Source organism: Corvus brachyrhynchos, unplaced genomic scaffold (assembly GCF_000691975.1).
Source record: "Corvus brachyrhynchos isolate BGI_N302 unplaced genomic scaffold, ASM69197v1 scaffold25, whole genome shotgun sequence".
Classification (NCBI taxonomy): Eukaryota; Metazoa; Chordata; class Aves; order Passeriformes; family Corvidae; genus Corvus; species Corvus brachyrhynchos.
The window spans coordinates 190,185-209,398 of NW_008238313.1; the positions used below are offsets into that span (position 1 = coordinate 190,185).

The following is a 19,214-nucleotide window of genomic DNA, read 5'->3' on the forward strand; positions in this document are numbered from 1 at the left end:
CCCCCCGCCCCCCCGCGGCCCGCCGCGCCTGGTCCTCTGCGAGTGTGCCAGGCCAGCCCGTGCTATCTGCGGCACGGCAGGATCCGAGACCGACCCAAGGACACAATTCCTGGAAGTGTTCAAGACTAGGCTGGACGGGGCTGGGGGCAACCTGGTCTAGTGGAAGGTGTCCCTGCCTGTGGAAGGGGAGTGGAACTGGATGAGCTTTAAGATCTTTTCCCACCCAAACCGCTCCATGATTCCATGACCCCGCAGGCACCCTGTGGCACAGGAGGGCCATGTCTGGCTGTTCTCAGTTGGCTGCCCAAGGCTATGCTGGAGCAGCAGCGCTTGCCCTGGCAGCCCTGGTATACATGGACTGTCCTCAGAGCTTGGAGTGACACAGGGTTCTCCTGTCCGGGGTGGAGGTCACTGGTGCCTGCATGGCACCAGGCAGGCTCCCTGATAGTTGTCACTTGTGCAAGAGTACACTGTGCAAATAAAGGCTCCTGATTTCCCTGTGGGTTCAGATTATTCCAATTATGAGTTGGACCCTTCTGCAAGTGTGCTAGTAATGCTCAGGGAGCAAATCCCAGGGAAGAGGTGAAAATAACCCTGGAAAGTATTAGCTTAGCATGAACAGTACATACCTTGGCAATTCCCATCTCTTTAGCATCTCTGTGGTGCAGTTGCTTCCCAGTCACCCCAGCTTGGATCACAAGTGCTGACTAAGCTGCCCCTGCCCTGGCAGCCTGCTGCTGCAAGTGAGATGCCAAGGTGTTTGGCTCTGCTTACACTGGGACAATCTGGGGATTTTGATCTGAGCGTGGCAGTAAGTGCTGCTGCTCTTCGAGTGTGCCAGCAGCTCAGGTGGCTGAGACGAATGCACCACAGAGACTGAAACAGATGAGACCCAGGAATGCAAGGTTTTTGCAGATAGCAGTGAGGGCTGCAGCATCCTCAGCCCTGTGCAGATATGCAGGAGCTGTCTGTGCTGACAGAGCCTGGACTTCCAGGGCTAGAGGACTAAAGCTTCAAGGGTGAACTGCCCACTCCTTCTGTTCCTCTTAGTGTCACAGAGCCAGGAGAGTGTCCTGCTGGGGGCAAGGAGCAACACTGCTGCTGTGAGCCACGCGTGGGGTGGCTCTGCTGGAACTAGCTGTGGGGCTGCTGGCACATGGCTTGTAAGGGCTTTTGTCTTCGCAGAGCTTCCTGAGAGCTGGGGCGATATGCAGGAGCCGCTGCTTGAGGGGATGTGCTTCACCCTCAAGTATCTGGGCATGACGCTGGTAGAAAAACCAAAAGGAGAAGACATGGCTGCTGCCGCCATCCGCAGGATCGTGGCCACGGTGAGACCCAGTGCTGGGGCCCTGGTGTGCTGAGGTCAGAGCCCAGCCCCTGGACTCTGGGAGGTGTCTGTGTCCTAGCCCTGAGCTCCTAGTGAGGGACTGTGTCCTAGTGAGGGACTGTGCCCTTCCCAAGAGGAAGGTGGCATGCAGGAGGCTACTGGTGTCTGCCTGTGTGATGTGGGGAAGCTGCCTTCCTGCAGGACAGCCCCAGCCACCCACTCCCACACCTGAACCTATCTGGGAGCAGAGCTGTGCCTGGTACAGCACAGAGAGGAGGGTGGAGTACTGCGGGAGGTGGGGTCTATCCCTTCCTGTGTGTGACAGTAGTGTGAACAGATTCGAAGAGTGTTCTGTGCAGGGCATGCCTGATTGCCAGACTCTGCTGTCCTATCCCTACAGCAGGAGTCTTTGCAGCAAGTATCCAAGTGAGTGATACTGTACAGAGTCTGCGGGGCTCCTTCCAGCAAGGGGGCGAAGTGAAGACCCTTGCCAGGTTTGCAGAAATTGCTGGTGTCTTTCTACTGCCAGGCACGGGTCGGAGCTCGCAAGTTTCAGAAGGTGATTCTGACGGTGTCTCCGAGGGGCATCTCGCTGCAGGATGCAGACACTAAAGAGATGGTGGAGAACATCTCCATCTACAGGTGGGCATGTCATGGGTGTGGGCTGGGTGTTCCCCAGCAGTCAGCTGAAGACTGATGGGAATTTGAGTAGCCAAGGAGGGCTGGGCCTTCTGTCAGCAGTACCTTCAAACTTAGGTCTTTCCTTGGCTCCCTGAGGCCTGTACCCTCCCTGTGCTGTGCCCCCAGCACTGTCTGAGGCTGAGTGTAGGCAGGGTCCTGGGCGGACTTGAGTTCATCAGCCCATCCATCATCTCCTTTTGCCCTGCTTGGCTCTTCTGGCATGCAGCAGGATTTTGAGGCTCGTGATTGGAAAGCCCCACAGTTAGAACAGGACTGCACGTCTGCCTCCACTGCCATGGGACCACCCTTCTGGCTGTAGGCTGCCAGAAACTGCAGCTTGCATGGGTGGGCTAAAGGCAGTTGCTGTGAGAGCTGATGTTGATTTCTTCTGCTGCCACTTGTCCTTTGGCTGGGTTGGGTGTCTGTGGGTGCTGGGTGTGAGGGCAGTAAGTCTGGTGGCTAGATGGGAAGCAGAGACATTTGCTGCAAAATGTAGGTCTCAGCGCCAGAGCTGATGTGCCAGGTCAGAACATCCCTCTGCCTGGCCTCCAGCTGTGTCCTTGGAGGCAATCACCTACCCTTCTGTGCTCCTCTTGTCCCAATGCTTGAGTTCACACACTGGGTTGAGCTGGCCATCAGAAAACTACAAGGTACACTGGGACGGCGCAGGAGGGAGTGCCTGTGGATGCAGTGATCTCTTACCTGCTTCAGGTGCCAGGCAGCCTCTGGCCCTTGCTGGGGGTTTGGGCTGTGTGGTCAGCTTGGGCAGGTGAAAGCCTCAGGTTGTCAGCAGTGCTTGCTGATGTGCTGGGAGTGCAGCAGAAGTCCAGTGCCAGGGTCCCGGATTGTCCTGACGGCTCCTTTCTGCCCACAGGATCTCCTACTGTACAACAGACAAGCTGCAGAACAAAGTCTTTGCTTATGTTGCCCAGAGCCAGGAGAGCGGGGCACTGGAGTGCCATGCCTTCCTCTCACCCAAGAAGAAGATTGTAAGCACTTGCCTTCTGCTCTTGGCTCCATGAGGTATGGGTGGGAGCAAGGGCCTGCTTTCTTTCCCTTCAGTGAGAGGGGCCATTACCTCTGCAAACCTCAGCTGGATTAGGAGCCAGCGAGTGGGTGTGCTCATGTGCTGCAGAGGCAGGGAGTAAGCAAAGGGGGATTTCCTGTCCCAGCTCCTGAGGGTCTGCTCTTGGGGGTGGCTGGCCCCCAGGGGCAGACAGACACAGAACTGAGCTCTGGCCTTCCATCTGTGTGTTCTGCAGGGACAGGCAGCAAGGGATGCTGGGGGTCTCAGATTTCAAGGCACTGAGGTTATCCTGGATTGAGGGCCCAGATGGAAGCAGACATTCCCTCTCTTTCATGTACACAGGCCCAGGCTGTGACTCTGACTGTGGCCCAGGCCTTTCAGATGGCGCTGGATCTCTGGGAAGCAACACATGCAGGTAAGAGGAATTTCTCAGATGTGTCCTTCTGCATAGCCCTGGGATCAGTGTCTCTGGTGTGGGACCCTATCCTGGGCTGTGTGGAAGGGGAGATGGCTTGCTGCCTGGCTCGTGTTACACACCAGGCAGGGAGAGTGTTGTCCTTGTGGTTGTGTTCTCTGCCACTCCCCTATCTCTGGCTGGGGTGGGTTGGGGTGGGAGGTGTGTACCTGCTCTCTGTGCTGAACTGCCGTGCATTGCTGAGCTGTAGCCCAGCTCAGGGCCTGGTGGTACCTGCCCTGAGCAGTGACCCCTCACCCTTCTTTGCACCCTTCCGCCAGCACGGCAGGGATTCCCTGTTCTTCACCCACAGTCCTGCCTGTACATTCCCAGCTGGGCTTTCTGCAGGTTGCAGGCACTAACTGCTGCTTTTGCCCTGTCCCAGGCTCTAGGCAGGATCAGCCCCTTCACCCTTCATGTGTCTTGGAGAGCAGTGAGCCCGGCAGACCCCGTGAGCCAGCCCCCCCAGGGAGCGCTCCCTTCAGACACCAGTTTGGGGTACAGTATGTGCAAGTCAGGTCCATGCCCAGGGCTGTCTGGAGTTAGGCCAGGGACAGAGTGACCCTTCTGCAGCTCCCTGCTCCTGCCCTCCCAGAACCCTGTTGATACCTGCACAGTCCCCATCGCACATGGCAGTCTGATGTGAGGAGGTGCACTATACTGTGTGGCTCACACAGCAGGTGCAGTTCCTTAGTGTCTGTACTCCTGGAGCTCTGCTGTCAGGCCCAGCACTGCTGCAGCCTCAGCCCTGCTCTGCTGGCTCTGTCACACAGGGTCCTAGGACCTGGGCTGCACACCTGGTTTCATGGCTGGGGGCAGAGCTGCCTCTGAAGGAGAGGACCCTTGGATCATCATCCTGCCAGCCTGGGCTAAGGCTCAGCCCAGCCCATCTGCACTGCACCTCCTGCATGGCCACAGCAATTGGAGCATTGTCATGCTGGTCTCACTGTATCCCTGCCTGGGAGCTTCTGGATGCTTGGTCCTTGGCCTCATGCTTCCAGTGTGAGTCCAGCCTGGCAGTGCTTGGGTTGTACCTGCGTGCAGCCTGCTCCCAGTAGTCTCTGTCTGCCCCTCCAGCTGCAGGGTGTGCACACCCACCACTGTCCCTGGGCAGAGGTGCACTGTGTCAGCAGCTCTGTCCACGCTCACAGCTTGTGTTTGGGGCTTCACTCCTGGAGGGGATGTGGGACAAGCTATGGCCTGTCTGTCCTTGTGTGCCCAAGCCTAGAGGGTTCTGGCAGCCCAGCACTCCAGTCTTTCCCCCACTGCCTGTGGGAAGCCTTTGTACTGTGCCTGGGGAGTGACTGTCTTGTGAAGGGGCCAGATGGGTTCTGAGCAGCCCAGCCTCACTCCTGGCAGAGGCCTGCCCATGCAGTGAGATGTCATGGTGGGTTTTTGTTTGCTTGCCAGGAGGAGGAGGAGGAGGAGGAGGAAGATGATAAGATCAGTGAAACCTTATCTGGGTAGGTGGTGAGCTGCTGTTTGTGTTCAGGGATCTCTCTGGTGAATCCTGTCTTGTTTCCTTCTCTGTGCCCCATGCAAGGGGAGCTTCTGGGGCAATGGGCATGGTGGGACCATGGAGGAGAGCTGCATGGAACCAAGGAGGAAGCTTCCTGCTCTTTCTCTGCCACTATCAGCTGAAAGCTCAAGTGAACAGAGGGTTGAGTGGTGGAGGGACAGACCATGCAGTCCAGCTTTTGCAGCAGAGATGTGGGGGACAGATGCTGACCCCCAGGATGCATCCAGAGATGTTTCTTACTCTGTTTCTGCCAGTCTTTGCTGAGGCCAGCCTGTCCAGACATGCCTCCCAAATGGGACTCAGGAGTTGTCCCTCTTCTCCCACTGATTTCCCTGGGGGCTGGACCAGAATGGAGGCCTGGTCATGCTGACTTCTGGATGGACTGGGGTTGTGGGCTGAGCTTGATGATGTGTGTCCTATGCTGAGGAGCTGATGGAACAGTCCAGCAGCAGAGGATTAACCTGCAGGTCTACGGAAGTGCTGGTGGTGGGCCTGAGAGGCCCATTCCATCATGGCTGTTCTCCATATATGTGGCAGCGGGCACCCAGCTGGGGTCTGGCAGGTCTGAGCTTGGGCTGAGCTGGTGTCGCCCGGGAACCAGTGCATGCACAGACTGGAGCTGTATGTGTAGCCCAATGAAGCACCACCCCTTTGGACATGGGGCTCCTGATGGGAAGGAGATATGGCTTTGCAATCTCGGGACAGGCTGGCCTGGGGAGGGAGTTTGGTAGAAATGGGGCTTAGGGCCTTCTGCACTCCTAGTGCCTGGTGCTGCAGCACCATTCCTGCCTCGTCAGGGTCATGAGCATGCCATGTCTCTCAGAAGGCCATGCTTGGGGTATGATGGATGCTGTGTTCTCTTCCAAAGCAGCATGGAGGAGCTGGGGAGGGGAGCCCACAGCCCAGCAGGTAAGTTCCTTCAGTGCTGCATTGGCTCATCCCCCCACATGTCCTCTGTAAGGCAAGGGGGGCTGATGCTCACCTGGGAACGTCTGCTTCCCCTCGCAGGCTGTGCTGGGCTCCCAGCCATATGCCTTATGGTCCATGTCTTCCTTTCTCTCACCTTTCAGAATTAACACCTCTTGTGCCGCAGTTGAGCTCTCCTACAGCACAGCTACTGTGCTACCGCCTGGGGCCGCCCCCGGACAGCTGGAAGGTGCTGGGAGGGGTTGGAAACTCCCCAAGCACTGGTCCCAGGACTGCTGGCCCCAAGACTCCCCTGGGCTAAGCCAAATCTCTGCAACAACGGACCAGCCACTCAGGATTCACCCTGTGCCTGCACCTGGGCCAGCCAGTGCCCACCCCTGCCCTGGCACTGCCCTCCTGGCACGGGGGCTGCTGGCACTGCTGCCATAGAGTGCACAGGCTGCAACACCTGCTCCTTGTCCTGTGCCACCTGCATGAACCTGCCTCAAGCTGCAGCTGCTCCCAGCTTGGGCTGGGAGACCCATGCTCCTCACTCTGCTCACTCCTGGGCCACGCAGGACCACCCCGTGTGCTCTGAGCCTGCCTGATGCAGGCAGTGTACACCCTCAGGGAGCAATAGCTCTTGGTGTGATGAAGGCCTTGCCCCTGCAGTTCAGCCCCATACCCTCTCTCGAGTAAAACAACCTGGTTTTTAAAGGAAAGCTCTGCCTTTATAGAGAAATAAACTGAGTTTTTTACTGTTGTCATTTGGGTTTGAGTGCTGGATGGGCACCATGCATAAGCATGCAGGGTGCTGTGTCTGGTGCATCGCCTGTGGTGAGGGTTGCTGTGCCCCAAGCTCATGGAGCCTGGAACTCCCACATTTTCCTTGACTGCAAGCCCTGAGGGAGCTGTTCCTCCTGTGCTGAGGGCTGCCAGGGCTCAGGGTGCCTTTGTGACTTGGGAGGAGCAGGTTTAGGCTTTGCTGTGCTGTGCTGGTGTCTTGAGCACCTGTGAATGTCACCTGTACTGACAGGAGCTGACACTGACCATGCTGAGGCCAGGGCAGACACAAGCCCTTGTGTGCCAGCTGCTCTGAAGTGTCTGTACCCTGCTGCACCCCAGCTGTGCTCTACAGAGGCAAGCCAGGCACTTGGTTTCTTTCCCCAGATGGGGCAGGGGAGGCTGCAGCCACCAGGACGTCTGGTTTCTCTGGCAGCTGACAGCTTGCAGCTGTGTTCGAGGCCCTCACTACTGGGTTCCTGTCCCATCTCTGCACAGCTGCCCTTCTCAGGCTGGTGGCACTGACAGCCTAGCTGAGCACCAATCGCTGGCTGCAGCTGGGGTGGCAGGGCCAGTCTCCCAGTGAGTGCCACAAGCACTGGGGATGCCTGGAGTGCCATGGATCAGTCAGGAGCTGTGCATGGTTTTTTTCACTTGTGGTTTTGCGTATTGAATGTAGTTTCGCATACTGAATGTGGTTTCATGCCTTTTCTCCCTCAGCTGGCAGTACAGAGCAACATGTAACTGTTGTTAGGCTAAGCAGGTCACTGTCAGGCTCTCAGCTTCCAGCACTCATCTCTGCAGTTCCCTGCCCTCCTGCACCGCCATAGCCTGAGAAGAAGTGGCGGATTGGGGTTTGGTTTGGTTTTTTGCAGAGGGAGACGGTTTTTTCCTCAACAACACCCCCTGATTTTACATTTAATGTCAGACTTTTGTGTTGTTTGTTTTATTTGGTCACAACCTCTGCGTTTTGACTTTTTTTCATGCCTTCCCTAGTTCCTCACCTCTGCTACACATTTGATTCTTTGTGTGTGCCTCTGGCCTGACTAAAAATCTCATAACAGCAGGCGTGTCTGCTGTGACCTTCCAAGACAGAACTTCTAAACCTTTTCCAGGGCACTAGAACATCCTTAAAACTCTTATACTTCCCTGACAGCCCTAGTTTTTTTCTGATGTACCTCCTTGAAAAAAAAAAAAAGCTAGCAGGCAAAGCAAGCTGTTTGTGTCTCTGGAGCTGTGGCCATGCTCCCTGCAGCCCAGGTTACAGCCCAGCAGCAGTTGCATCCCACCGCCACGGTGCTTTTGCTCCTCAGATACCCCTCTCCTCAATTGAGCAGAGAGCAGCACAGGTCATTCCATCCTGCAGCCTGTCAGGGTCAGACCTTGTTCCTCTTCTTGGTCCTGCTGCTGGGACACCTCTGCTCTCTGCAGAGATGTCACCCTCAGTGGGAAAGCCTGCAGCTGGTCCAGCAGCACCACATGGCCCAGCTCGCAGCAGCAGCTCTCCCTAAGGGCCAGAGGGGTATGAGGTGACCACGGAGGACCTCCAGCTCTTGCACAACATGCAGGAACAGATCTCCTACAGGCCAGGACACATGCATTCAAGAACTCGTACATGTATGCATGCATGGACACACACAGACCTGCAGCTCTGATGCTGCCTTTGAGCCAGGATACTTTTATTGAAAAGACCCTGCCACAGGAGTTGCTTATCCTGTCCGTTCCCCGCCTAGTCCTGCAGCAGGAGCTGAGCAGCACCTGGAAGGAAAAGTCCTGAAAGTGCTTTTACTGGGAGATTTATTCCTGGAAGACGCTGGATCCTGTGATGCTTGAGTCCAGGGCTGCAGAGCCTGTATGTGGCAGGCTGCAGAGCAGAGCATGGAGGGAGAGCAGCAGCCAGGGCAGCAGGGAGCCTCCTTGTTTCACCCTATTCCCTCCAAGTGAGATCTTGCACACCTCACCACATTGTCTCCTTCAGGCAGCACAGGCACTTTGCTGCTCAAAAAGTGCTTGGCAGCTGCCCTCAACAAGCCTGAATGTGCCAGCACTGAGCCCTACTGGGGACACAGCAGAGCTACAGCCATGCCCTGACACTGCCCACTCCCCCAGCCCTGTGGGGCTCCCACCAGCACTCCCTGCCCCGGCTGCAGGCTCTGCGGGCTGGCCAGGCACTGTGACAGCACTAGCTCCTCATTGTCCCTTGTGTCTTTGTCCTCTGCAGTAGACAGAGAATTTGAAGCCCCTGCACAGCCATGACAGGGTGCAGTGGAGCCCTGTTCTTCAGCAGCAATCTGCTCATCCCCTGTACTGGCTGGGCCCAGCCCCACAGACAAACCCTCCTACCACCTGGGCACAGCTCTCCTGGCAGTGCTGGGGTAATGCCTGCACTGCCCTGTTCCCTCAGCCCCAGGGCCCTGAGGGGAGCAGCTCCTGCTCTCTGCAAGCAACCCCCAAGGCCAAACAGGCAGCTGAGAGCAAGGTCTGCCCCCTGATGCTGGGCAGGGGTCCAGTGCCACAGCTGCACCCAGGGCTTTGGACAAGCCCGCGCACAGGGACGTGGCCTCCCCTCAGGCCAGTGCACCAGCCCCTCGGCTCCCCTTGGCAGCCCCGACCCTAGGGACAAGCCCGCGCACAGGAACGTGGCCTCCCCTCAGGCCAGTGCACCAGCCCCTCGGCTCAGCTCCCCTTGGCTCCCCCGACCCTAGCCGGTGGTGTGGGCCCCCACCTGTCCTCAACTTCATGCTCCGCACTGGGAGGGGAGGGGGGGCCAGGTATGTGGGATGGGCAGGGCCACACTCTGCATGCATGGCTTGGGAGCTGGCTCCATGCACATCCCCAGACAGGTACCCTCAGGAAAGCGGGAGTTCTGATACGTGGATCGTCGCATGCTGAATTCCAGGCTGGGCGCCTGGTGCTGGCCTCTTCTTCCAAGGCCTGCTTTGGCTCTGGCAGGACACCCAAGATCCCAGACGGCAGAACTGGTGCTGCACTTACACCTCGATGATATTGACCGAGGGAGATTTCTTCTATGAGAGAAAAATCTGCTTTAAGACCCTGCTTTGCTGCACCACTGGGATCAGACCCCATGTCAGAGCCCCTCAGGCTGTGGCAGGCATTAAGACCAGCAGACCTCAGCAGAGCAGGGTCAGTTTGGAGTAGGGATCCAAGAGGAGGGATCTCTTTGGCAAGGAGTAATCAGCAAGCTGAAAAATCTGGAGGAGGGGAACTGGGGCCTTGAAGTCCAAACAGGAAGTTTCTGCTCCTGACATCTGCTGGAAACCAAGATGTGGTATCAGTGGAGCAGTCAGGCAACACAGTGAGGGGAGTTCCCACCCTTGACAGAGGCGGCAGATGAGACACAAGCAAAAACCTAACATACGGTCCCATTAGAGCATCAGGGCTATAAATCACTGTCTTTGGCAGGTAACAAAGGGAGAAATGTCAGGTGCTGAGGGAACAGCCAGATGAAGGTACTGCTCCCTCCCCATCCACAGCCTGGCATAGCACTCCCATCAGGGTGAGGAAGGGGCTCTGGAATGACTTGTGTGGTGATGACCTGGAGCCAGCTGAAGTGAAGGCAGAAAGGGAGCAGTGACAGACTAGTGCAGGAACCATGAGAACAGCTGCCTAGCATGTCCACTCCTGCCTGAACAGGCAGGAGCCAGACCTGTCCATCAGTGCAGGAGAGGTGCAGCCTTGGAGGGGCATGATGAAGGGTCTGTTACAGTCAGAGATCAGGTACCACCCTGCAATGCAAGAGCTCTCCCAGCTGTTATATCCTATCATCTCTTCCAATATTTCTCCTGCAATCACCCATGGGGCACACACACTGCCCCGGAGACCAGGGCTGCACCCTAAAAGCCCTCAGTCTCTGGGGTGAGAGCACAAGCTGGGGTGTTTCCATTTCTGGAGAGAGTCAGAATCTGTCCAGGCTGCAAGCCCCAGCAGATGCCACATGCCATCCCCCCTGCCAGCCCTCCCCACTCACCTTGCTCCGCAGCAGCCCTCCGCTTGGTCGCTCTGGCGTGCTATGTTCTGAGGACGGCTTTGTCTTCTCCTTGTTGTTGTTGGAGTCATTATCCTTGATGATATCATATTGTCTGCAGAACAGGGCGATCACCGCTGCCGAAAGATAGACTGGATGAAGGACTCCCTCACAGTGGCTGCCTCTGTCTCCCCTCCCGACGGCGTCCCAGCTGCAGAGCAGTTGCATCCAGGGCTCCTTGGGGTGCTGCACACCCACACCCCCACTTGCATCAGCTTACACCACCTCGGGTACCTCTGCATATGTGGCCAGGCCAGTTTCCTTGGACAGACAGACATGGATGTAGCTAAGGCCATTGGGCCACACGTGAGGTGCTCAGCACTCACCAAAGGCAGATGCTGAGGCACTCAAAGAGGGACAGTGAGGTCAGTGGGCAGCTGCATGGGTTTTGGAGTGCCTCCAGCAAGGCATTAAAGTTACTGAGCTTGTGACCCTCAAAAAAGCCAGCCTTTGTCCTTGTCTGTGCAAACTGGCTCTGGGGTCAGTCACTCTGTCATGGTTTAACAGCACGCATCTCATGCAGCATGTCCCACACCTGGGAACCCTGGACACAGGAGTCTGGAGCTATGCCCCCAGGTGTGACCATGCTGGACTCACTCAACCCCCAGTGTGTGTGTGATAACACACAGACACACACGGACTGGGCCTGACTCCTTCCAGTTGGCATCCTGACACATCAACCCATGCCAGATGTAAACTCCCAGGAGTCATCTTGTATATTCTTCCAGCGCACTAGAAAAGTGTCAAGGCCAGGGCAAGGAGAAATTTCTGCAAGATGCCACTACAAAATCCACATTTACTGGGAAGGGAGCAGGGGATCAATGACTTCCCATTCACAGCAGCTGCATGTGACCAGTCAGGAGCTGACTTACCTTCTAGGCTCCCATGCTCCCAGGGCAACCTGCTGCCTGCTGGAGCACTGGCCTTAATCATGCTGTACAGGAGCAAATCACCCACATTACAGCTTTAGCAGACTGAGGTACAGCCTCTACCAGATAGTGTTATCAGTCATGACATCTAAGGCCCAAGCAACACAATCCTCACTGTCAGCTGGGATGCTCTCACCCTCTAATTCCAGGTCCCATTCTGTCTCCTGCTCTTCCGCATACTCCAGGCCATTACTGCTGAGCAGTGGCTGTGGTTGCTCCTTTTACCCCACTGGCTCCAACTCCTAGAGAGACTCAATAGACTTACTAGAAAGGGTGCCAGACCCTCACCAATGTGCCTCTGCACTCCCTTAAGCCACATCCTCTTTCTGAACCACGGATTGTACCTTTGCCCCAGAACACTGCTTGTGGCACTCACCCGCCCACATGAGCAGCACAGCCACAATGATAATAATCTCGCCTGTCTGCAGCTGCCGGTCTTTGTCCAGCCCTTCCATGGTGATGTCACCTGCAGAGAAGAGACCCCCCCAAGCAGGGTTGGCAGCACATATTCTCCCACTACAGCAACACTGGAGGATTTGAGGAACTCCAAAGGAGAGAAGCCCACCTCCCCCAAACAAGGAAGGGTATGGGATGACATTCTGCCTGGGGAGAGGACCCCCAGACATTCTGTAGCTTTCCCGTGACAGATAAACCATCCTTGCTACAAAGATAGTCAGGGATTCCAACAGCTTGTTTGGGTTCATGTAGGGAATCAGTAAGGTCTCTTTCTACACTGTGACCAGGGCAGGTCAGGTCAGTTGAACACAGAACTTCTGAGGAAAGTCAGCCATCTGCTTGCCCTGCCATACTCAAGATCCCTCTCATGGTTAGTGCTGGAGACAGACTCCCATGCCCTCTATGGGCACCATCTCTCTGGGACTCCTGGATTATCTCTCATGGACCAGCATGTAGGCAACCCCAAGACAACACAGGTATGAGTAGTAAGGGAGACCATGGGACTCAGTCATTTGTCCTTTGGTAGCCTGCAGACTGGAAGATCTGAAAGTCTATTCAGTTCTGGCTTCCTACGGGCAGCAGTTGGGCAGGCCTCAGCAGCTGTCCTGGCCAGTCTGCCTAGCTGAATGGGTTCTAAGACCTGGGTTAGGAAGGCTGCAAACCACAGCTTGGGGACATTATTGTGGACACATAGTGGACACAACAGCAGCCTGTACAACCCTGTGTGTCCCCAGCAGCCTGCTGCTCAGGGCAGCACCTTCCTCACTGGTTGCTGAATCCCTGCTCATCTGCTGTACAGGCCTCCAGGTATGGCCCCACCAGCAGCACCTGGGCGAGCTGGAAGGAGGTGCCTCACCTTGGTTGGAGCTGTTGGAAGGCAGACGATCAGTCTCCTTCAGGGTGCGGAAGTGGACACGCTTGCTAGCCTGGCTCTCCCCGTACAGGCCAATGCTCTGCACCTGGATGATGTAGTCAGCATCCTCTGCCAGGTCCCACAGCACACAGGCACGGTTGGTGGTGTTCACCTCCCGGATGAAGCGCTGCATCTGCCCATCTTGCCTCTGCCAGAGGGAAAAGCTGTCACCCCCAGGAGGCTGCTTCCAGCTGCACCAGGCACAAGCCCCCAGCTGCAGGGCTATGCCCTCACTCCTCCCTTCCCAGGCAACCATCCACCCCAGGGTGGGCCAGACTGGCCAGCACTGCCTATTCAGCATCCCTGTGTGGCCTGAGAGCCAGGCACCTCCCTGGAGAAGCCACCATCACCCAGGGCTGCATAGGCAGAGCAAGGCAAGCAAAGAAGGGTTATGTCATGGCTGAAGCACCATCCTTACCTAGAGAAATCCCAGGGAAGCCATTGGAGGGACTACCCCCCCAATGCAGCCCACAGTCTTCTGCCTCCCACCAGGATGGATGGCTCAGATGGGGCACCCTGGCAAGGGCTGCTCAGCAGCAGAGATGTCCTCGGGCAGGTGCCAGAGGAGCCCCGGACTGTGGCAAAAGGACATAGGAGCATGCTGGTAATCAGTGTCCCCAGCCCCCTGGGGACAGATCCTGGATACCTGCTGAAGAATGGCATAGCCGATGACCACGTCTCCTTCTGGCACATCCCAGGACACTGTGGCAGAGTTTGCCTTCAGCTGCGTCACAGTCACATTGACAGGGGACGGTGGCCTGTCTGGGTGACCCAGGCATGGACCAAGGCAAGGCACAGGAAAGAGGCAAAAGAAGATGTCTCAGAACAGGCACTCAGCCCTGCACATCACCATGGGGCCTCTCCAACACCTGCCAATAGCACCATATTGGCTAGGGCTACAGGGAGCGCCTTCCTTGGTAAAACTGTCCCCAGGAGATGAGTGGCACAGCAGATGGACAAGCATGAGACCTGCCAGCAGCAGCACACACACAGCACGGTGCTTCCTGGGCTAGCAGGCAGCTGCCCACTGTGTGCATGAGGAGTACGCAGGCACAGAGCTCTGGGGTTGCCCCATGGATGGGCACACCACAAATGCATGGCACACCACCCAGAACTGCGTAGGAAGCAGCCCAGATACAGCAATGATATATTGATTGTGACACAGAAATGGGGCACCTTGGAATAAACACACTCTACGACTCAATCTGGCCATCTCCTCTGCCTGGCATTACTCCTTGCTCCAGGGCATGGAGGAAAGGCCAATGCTGAAGGCAGAGCTGGCTGTCCCAGTGATGCCTAGAAAACAGAATAGATCTTCCCAACAACGTTAGAATGAATATAAAAGTAAACCTTTACTTGAAAGCTTTCAGGTACACAATATGGCAAAAATCATATTTGGTATAGTAATGTTACAATTTTTATAAGGTAAGTCGATTAGTATACTTATCATATACGGTCCAATTAAAAGGTTAGTTGGTTAGGTAATAATTCCTGGGGTCCTGCCCCACTGGAAGCAGTCCAGAAGTTTCTTTTTCCCCAGTTTTGTTATGCCTGCTCCAGATTCTGGTTGGAAAACAGAATGTCCTTGTACCTGGTTCTCTTCTTGGACTAAGACTAAATAATATTTTTAGGAATGTGTTTATAAGGTTATTTTATTGTTCCTAAATGTAGGGAAGAAAGATAGGAAAAGTACTAAAAGCTACAACCATGCATTAACAATCTACAAAGCCCCAAATATATGAAAAATATAAAAAGCTAAAAATCTTAGGCATCACCAGCAGTGCAGTGCTGTTGGCTGCAAAGCTGGCAGCAATGCTTGGCCATTGCTGTTCTGTGGAAAGTGGACCTGACTGACCCATGGTCTGCACCATTGCCACTTTGAGATTTCACAGCATTAAGAGCACAGCAGGATCCCACACAGTCCTGCACACAAAGCCAAATTTTGTCTGGAAGTTAGACACAGGAGCACATGAAAGACATTGAGGCTGCTGTTTGTGTGTTCTCACTCCCCACATATAAGTCAGTGCCCTTCTACAAGCTGCCTGTGTAGCACACAGTCAGTCCTGTGATTTGTACAGAAAAAGAGTTCCAGGGGGCACCTGAGAACAAGAGAAAGGACAACCATGACACCACCAACAACCCCAGATAGAGTGACAAGGAAAGGTGATTTTTGCAGACCAGCTGTTTTAAGTGCATTCATTCAGATCTGAATATACCCAGCTTCAGCTCAAACCAGAGGAAGGCTGTGGTTCCCACTCTGAGAAATTCAGGGTTGTGGTCTGCCAAGGGCAATTAAAAGAGAGGAGAGCCCAGAAAACATGTTCTAAGAGAGACCCTGGGACTGAGTGTGTCTCCAGAAGTTTGACACACCACCAGGAGAGAGGGTCACCAGAGACAAGGACACCACAGGATTCTGTTTTTCTCCTTCATAACAGGTTGAGTCAGGAAAACTGGAAAGGATTCAAAGATACACTCAAACATCCTTTATCCCACAGAGAGTGTGTCTCTCTAGAGTTTTGCCTGTGGGAATCTGGTTCATAACTAACCTATGAGAGGGAGGGAGTCTCTAAGCCTTGTCTGCATGCACACCGTGCTCACCTACAAGCCAACAGCAAAACAGGCTGAACAAAGCCACAGACTCAGCCCTGTCCACCGCTCGGGGTGTAGGTACTCTGTTGGCAGAGGAGCTGAGCTTCCTGCAGATGAAATTATAGAATCATTGTGGTTGGAAAAGACCTCCAAGATCATCAACTCCAGCCTTTGACCAAATAACCCCATGCCCACTAAACCATATTACAAAGTGTCATGTCCAGTCATTTCTTGAACACTTCCATGGATGCTGAATCCATCACTGTCCTGGGCAGCCTGTCCAATGCTTAACCACTCTTTCAGTGAAGAAATTTTACCTAATACCCAACCTGAACCTCCACCGGCACAACTTGAGGTCATTTCCCCTTGTTCTGTCACCTGTTCCCTGGAAGAAGAGCCCAGCCCCCACCAGGCTCCACCATCCTGTCAAGGAGTTGTAGAGAGTGAGAAGGTCCCCCCTGAACCTCCTTTTATCCAGTCTGAGTTCCCCCAGCTCCCTCAGCCACCCATCAGACTTGTGCTCCAGTCGCTTCCCCAGCTCTGTTCTCTTCCCTGGACACACTCCAGCCCCTCTCAATGTCTTTCTTGTTGTGAGCAGCCCAAAACTGACACCGGGATTCAAGGTGCCTCAGCAGTGTCCAGCAGAAGGGGGAAATCACTGCCCCAGTCCTGCTGCCGCACTATTGCTGACACAAGCCAGGATGCTCTTAGCCTTCTGGGCCGGATCACGTTTAGCTGCCGTCAGCCAGCACCCCCAGGTCCTTTTCCACTGGGCCATTTTCCAGCCTAGTCTGGTTTTCCATCCCAGCCACGGCTGGTGTCAGGTCAGCTGCTCAGCTAATACCGTGTCAGCCAGCAAACAACTGCTCCCTTGCACTGTCCCAGACACAGGCATTTCAAAGTGTGGGTGTATGGGGGGCTGCATGTTTCTGCTTGTCTTCAAGCGTAAGAACAGTTGACCTAGGTTACCACTAGTTAGGTAGCTAGCTAGGTGTGTGCTAGCAAACATAATGGGGTCAGAACAGCCCAAGAATCCAGTGGGGGAGATTGGTCCAAGGACTAATTTGGTCTGCACCAGCCAATATGTGCCCAAGCCACTCTTGGGCATGGCTTGGGAGCTAGGACAAGCCAGAAAACCATTCCTCACAGGTAGCACTGATGTGCCTCCTTCTTTGGAACTCATGAGTTTGATACCATGGATATGACCAGACTCTGCCAGCTGGCCTCGGGACAAGAACAGGACATGGTGCTTCCAGGATACATCCACCGTAATGAATTAGGTGGTTTTTTTACATCTAACAGAATTTTAAAAGTCCTGAATATGCGCAATGGGGACAGTTTGACTACCAACCTTTAAGTGTATGTGAGGAAATTAAAGACAGGGTCTGACATCTCTGCGACACAGAAGTTTGTGGATGGAGTTTGTAGCAGCTGTCCAGCTCTGATCGAGAATTTTCTAGGCTTCTGCAAGGAGCCCAGCCTGTCCCAGCTGAGGTTTTCAGGCTGGGGATGCTGAGACACTGCCCTGGGACTGAGTCACCTGATGATTTGAGAACAAAGGCACTGCACCAATTCACAAGCCATGCTGCTGAGTCCACACAGGGCTGGCAAGTGTTCCAGCTGTATTTAGCCAGAGCTTGCACAGGCCTTGTGCAGGGACTGTCCCTCACTGGCAGTAGAAGGGTGAGAGGACATGGGGGCATAATGGAGCCACAATGCACTTGGCTTGTCAGTGCCCCAGAACTCACTCATCGTAAGCACACTTGGTGCAGACTCCAGGCCAGCAGCCCTGAGCCTATGTGACAGGAGACCTGGTGTCCAGGCTACAGTTCTGCATTAGAAAAACCAGTGTTCCTTGATCAGTTTGATGCTGAATGAACTACAGAAAATACATTTCTGAGCACACGGGATTTGCACACCCATCAGGAAGAGACAAGACAAGAAGCCTCAGAAATCAAAACTTGAGAAGTTCACCCTAGATACACAGAGCAATGTTTAATGGCAATCACCTCTGCTCTGAAGACAGGCTGGGAGAGCTGAGGTTGTTCAGCCTGGAGAGAATGCTCTGGTAAGATACTGGAGCCCTTTCCAGTGCCTAAAGGGACTCCAAGAGAGCTGGAGAGGGACTTTGGACAAAGTGACAGGACAAGGAGCGGATGGCTTCCCACTGCCAGAGGCCAGGGTTAGATGGGATATTGAAAAGAAATTGTTCCCTGTGAGGGTGGTGAGGCCCTGGCACAGGTTGTCCAGAGAAACTATGGCTGCCCCATCCCTGGAAGTGCTCAAGGCCAGGTTGGACAGGGCTTGGAGCAAACAAGTCTAGTGGAAGGTGTCATTGCCCATACCAGGGGGGTGGAATGAGATGGACTTTAAGGTCCCTTCCAATCCACACCATTCCAGAATTCTATGAAATTCAGATGAGACCTCAAAGTTGTTACAAGACCTCAAAAGGACAAAGCTTTGTGTATAATCCCCACATTGCATCTAATACTGTCCAGCCTGCTCTGCAGCTGAGATCAGGGCAGCTTCGTGCCAGAGCTGTTGCCATAAAGGTCTGTGAACGCAAGGGCTCCAAAAAGCATGCTCTCTGAAGCCAATACATTCTGGCTGTAAAGTCAAGATGCTGCTGGGCTCTCTGGGAAAAGTGTGCCACTGTTTAGCTCAATGTATTAACTGCTAATGATTCTACATCATTTATAAATGATCCAGCTTCACTTTTTATTGAAGCCATATTACCAAAGGGGTACCCCCACAGAAAGCACAGTCATTTACTTAAGGCCTGGCACAGGTTTTGTCCTGTCTGTGTGCTCCTTTGGGCCTGATTAAGGGGTGGGAAGAGCTGGGCTGTGTACAGGAGCCAGCAGCACTGCAGCCTGTGGTTGGACACTGGGAGGTATGGCCAGTGGGCAGTTGAAGGAATGGCCAGAGGGCAGTGGGAGGGATGGCCAGTGAGCAGCAGCAGGGACAGGCAGGGGACAGTGGGAGGGATGGCTGGTGGGCGGCTGGACATGGGATCAGATATGCCATGCATCCCGGCTCCATGGGTCAGCAAAGGGAAATAGACAGATACCCTTCACGAGGGATGCTGGCAGATTTGGTGCTGCAGAGGGACAGGGCACGGCTCCACCGGTGCCATCCCCATTCTGCTGTGATCCGGAGAGTGGACCACCCCTGCCCCCTGGCCCATGCCCTTGGGGCTGCTGCTCAAGGGCACCCAGATGTTTGCCCAACTTACTGCTGCAGCAGGGAGTAAGCACCAGACTGCACATCTAAAAATAAGTGGCCCCTTTTTAACACCCCAACTGCATCTCTTCATGAATCCGTCACTACGTGTTTTGCAACACGGCAGAATGTAGCAGAACACGTCTGGTACTCGCAATTCGATTTAATATCTCGGTAACCTGTCGCGGGGCAAACAGCAGGAAGCGGCTGCTGACAGCGGGCCATCCCGGCGAGTGAAAGGACACAAGGACAGCGGCGCCTCGGGTGCACTGAGCTCGATGTCCCAGCGAACACCGGCCGGAAGGGACAGGATCCCCGTCATCCGGCCGGCCCCAGCCCGCCCCAGCCCCGAGTGTCCCTCCC

The 19,214-nt window shown here is 54.9% G+C and overlaps 2 protein-coding genes across 6 annotated transcripts; one reads left to right on the forward strand and one right to left on the reverse strand.

The window, feature by feature from the left end:
* The first annotated feature begins 1,133 nt into the window (after positions 1 to 1,133).
* On the forward strand, positions 1,134 to 6,323 carry LOC103615222 (low density lipoprotein receptor adapter protein 1). Its single transcript, XM_017733691.1, has 8 exons — positions 1,134 to 1,328; positions 1,857 to 1,969; positions 2,883 to 2,997; positions 3,378 to 3,450; positions 3,875 to 3,987; positions 4,900 to 4,952; positions 5,877 to 5,917; positions 6,079 to 6,323. The coding sequence occupies exons 1-8, from the start codon at positions 1,209 to 1,211 to the stop codon at positions 6,234 to 6,236; spliced, it is 786 nt and encodes a 261-aa protein (XP_017589180.1). The 5' UTR covers positions 1,134 to 1,208; the 3' UTR covers positions 6,237 to 6,323.
* Positions 6,324 to 9,328: 3,005 nt separating this feature from the next.
* On the reverse strand, positions 9,329 to 15,894 carry FNDC4 (fibronectin type III domain containing 4). Of its 5 annotated transcripts, none has more exons than XM_017733696.1 (5): positions 13,687 to 15,894; positions 12,984 to 13,188; positions 12,048 to 12,137; positions 10,686 to 10,819; positions 9,329 to 9,720 (listed from the first exon to the last, which is right to left on the reverse strand). In XM_017733696.1, exons 2-5 carry the CDS (start codon positions 13,171 to 13,173, stop codon positions 9,688 to 9,690), a joined length of 447 nt encoding a protein of 148 aa, XP_017589185.1. In that variant the 5' UTR covers positions 13,174 to 13,188; positions 13,687 to 15,894; the 3' UTR covers positions 9,329 to 9,687. The 5 variants fall into 5 exon arrangements, with proteins under 5 accessions (XP_017589185.1, XP_017589184.1, XP_017589182.1 ...); XM_017733695.1 differs by having other exon boundaries at positions 9,329 to 9,723; XM_017733693.1 differs by lacking the exon at positions 9,329 to 9,720 and adding an exon at positions 9,828 to 9,966.
* Between the last annotated feature and the right edge of the window lie 3,320 nt (positions 15,895 to 19,214).

Coding starts and splice junctions, on each gene's coding strand:
- LOC103615222 (XM_017733691.1), top strand. CDS start 1,209: ATGCAGGAGCCGCTGCTTGAGGGGATGTGCTTCACCCTCAAGTATCTG. Junction 3,451..3,874: donor CTGGGAAGCAACACATGCAG/GTAAGAGGAATT, acceptor GCCCTGTCCCAG/GCTCTAGGCAGGATCAGCCC. Junction 3,988..4,899: donor CCTTCAGACACCAGTTTGGG/GTACAGTATGTG, acceptor TTTGCTTGCCAG/GAGGAGGAGGAGGAGGAGGA.
- FNDC4 (XM_017733692.1), bottom strand. CDS start 13,173: ATGCAGCGCTTCATCCGGGAGGTGAACACCACCAACCGTGCCTGTGTG. Junction 12,138..12,983: donor TTCCAACAGCTCCAACCAAG/GTGAGGCACCTC, acceptor TCTTCTCTGCAG/GTGACATCACCATGGAAGGG. Junction 10,820..12,047: donor TGTGCTGCTCATGTGGGCGG/GTGAGTGCCACA, acceptor ATCTTTCGGCAG/CGGTGATCGCCCTGTTCTGC.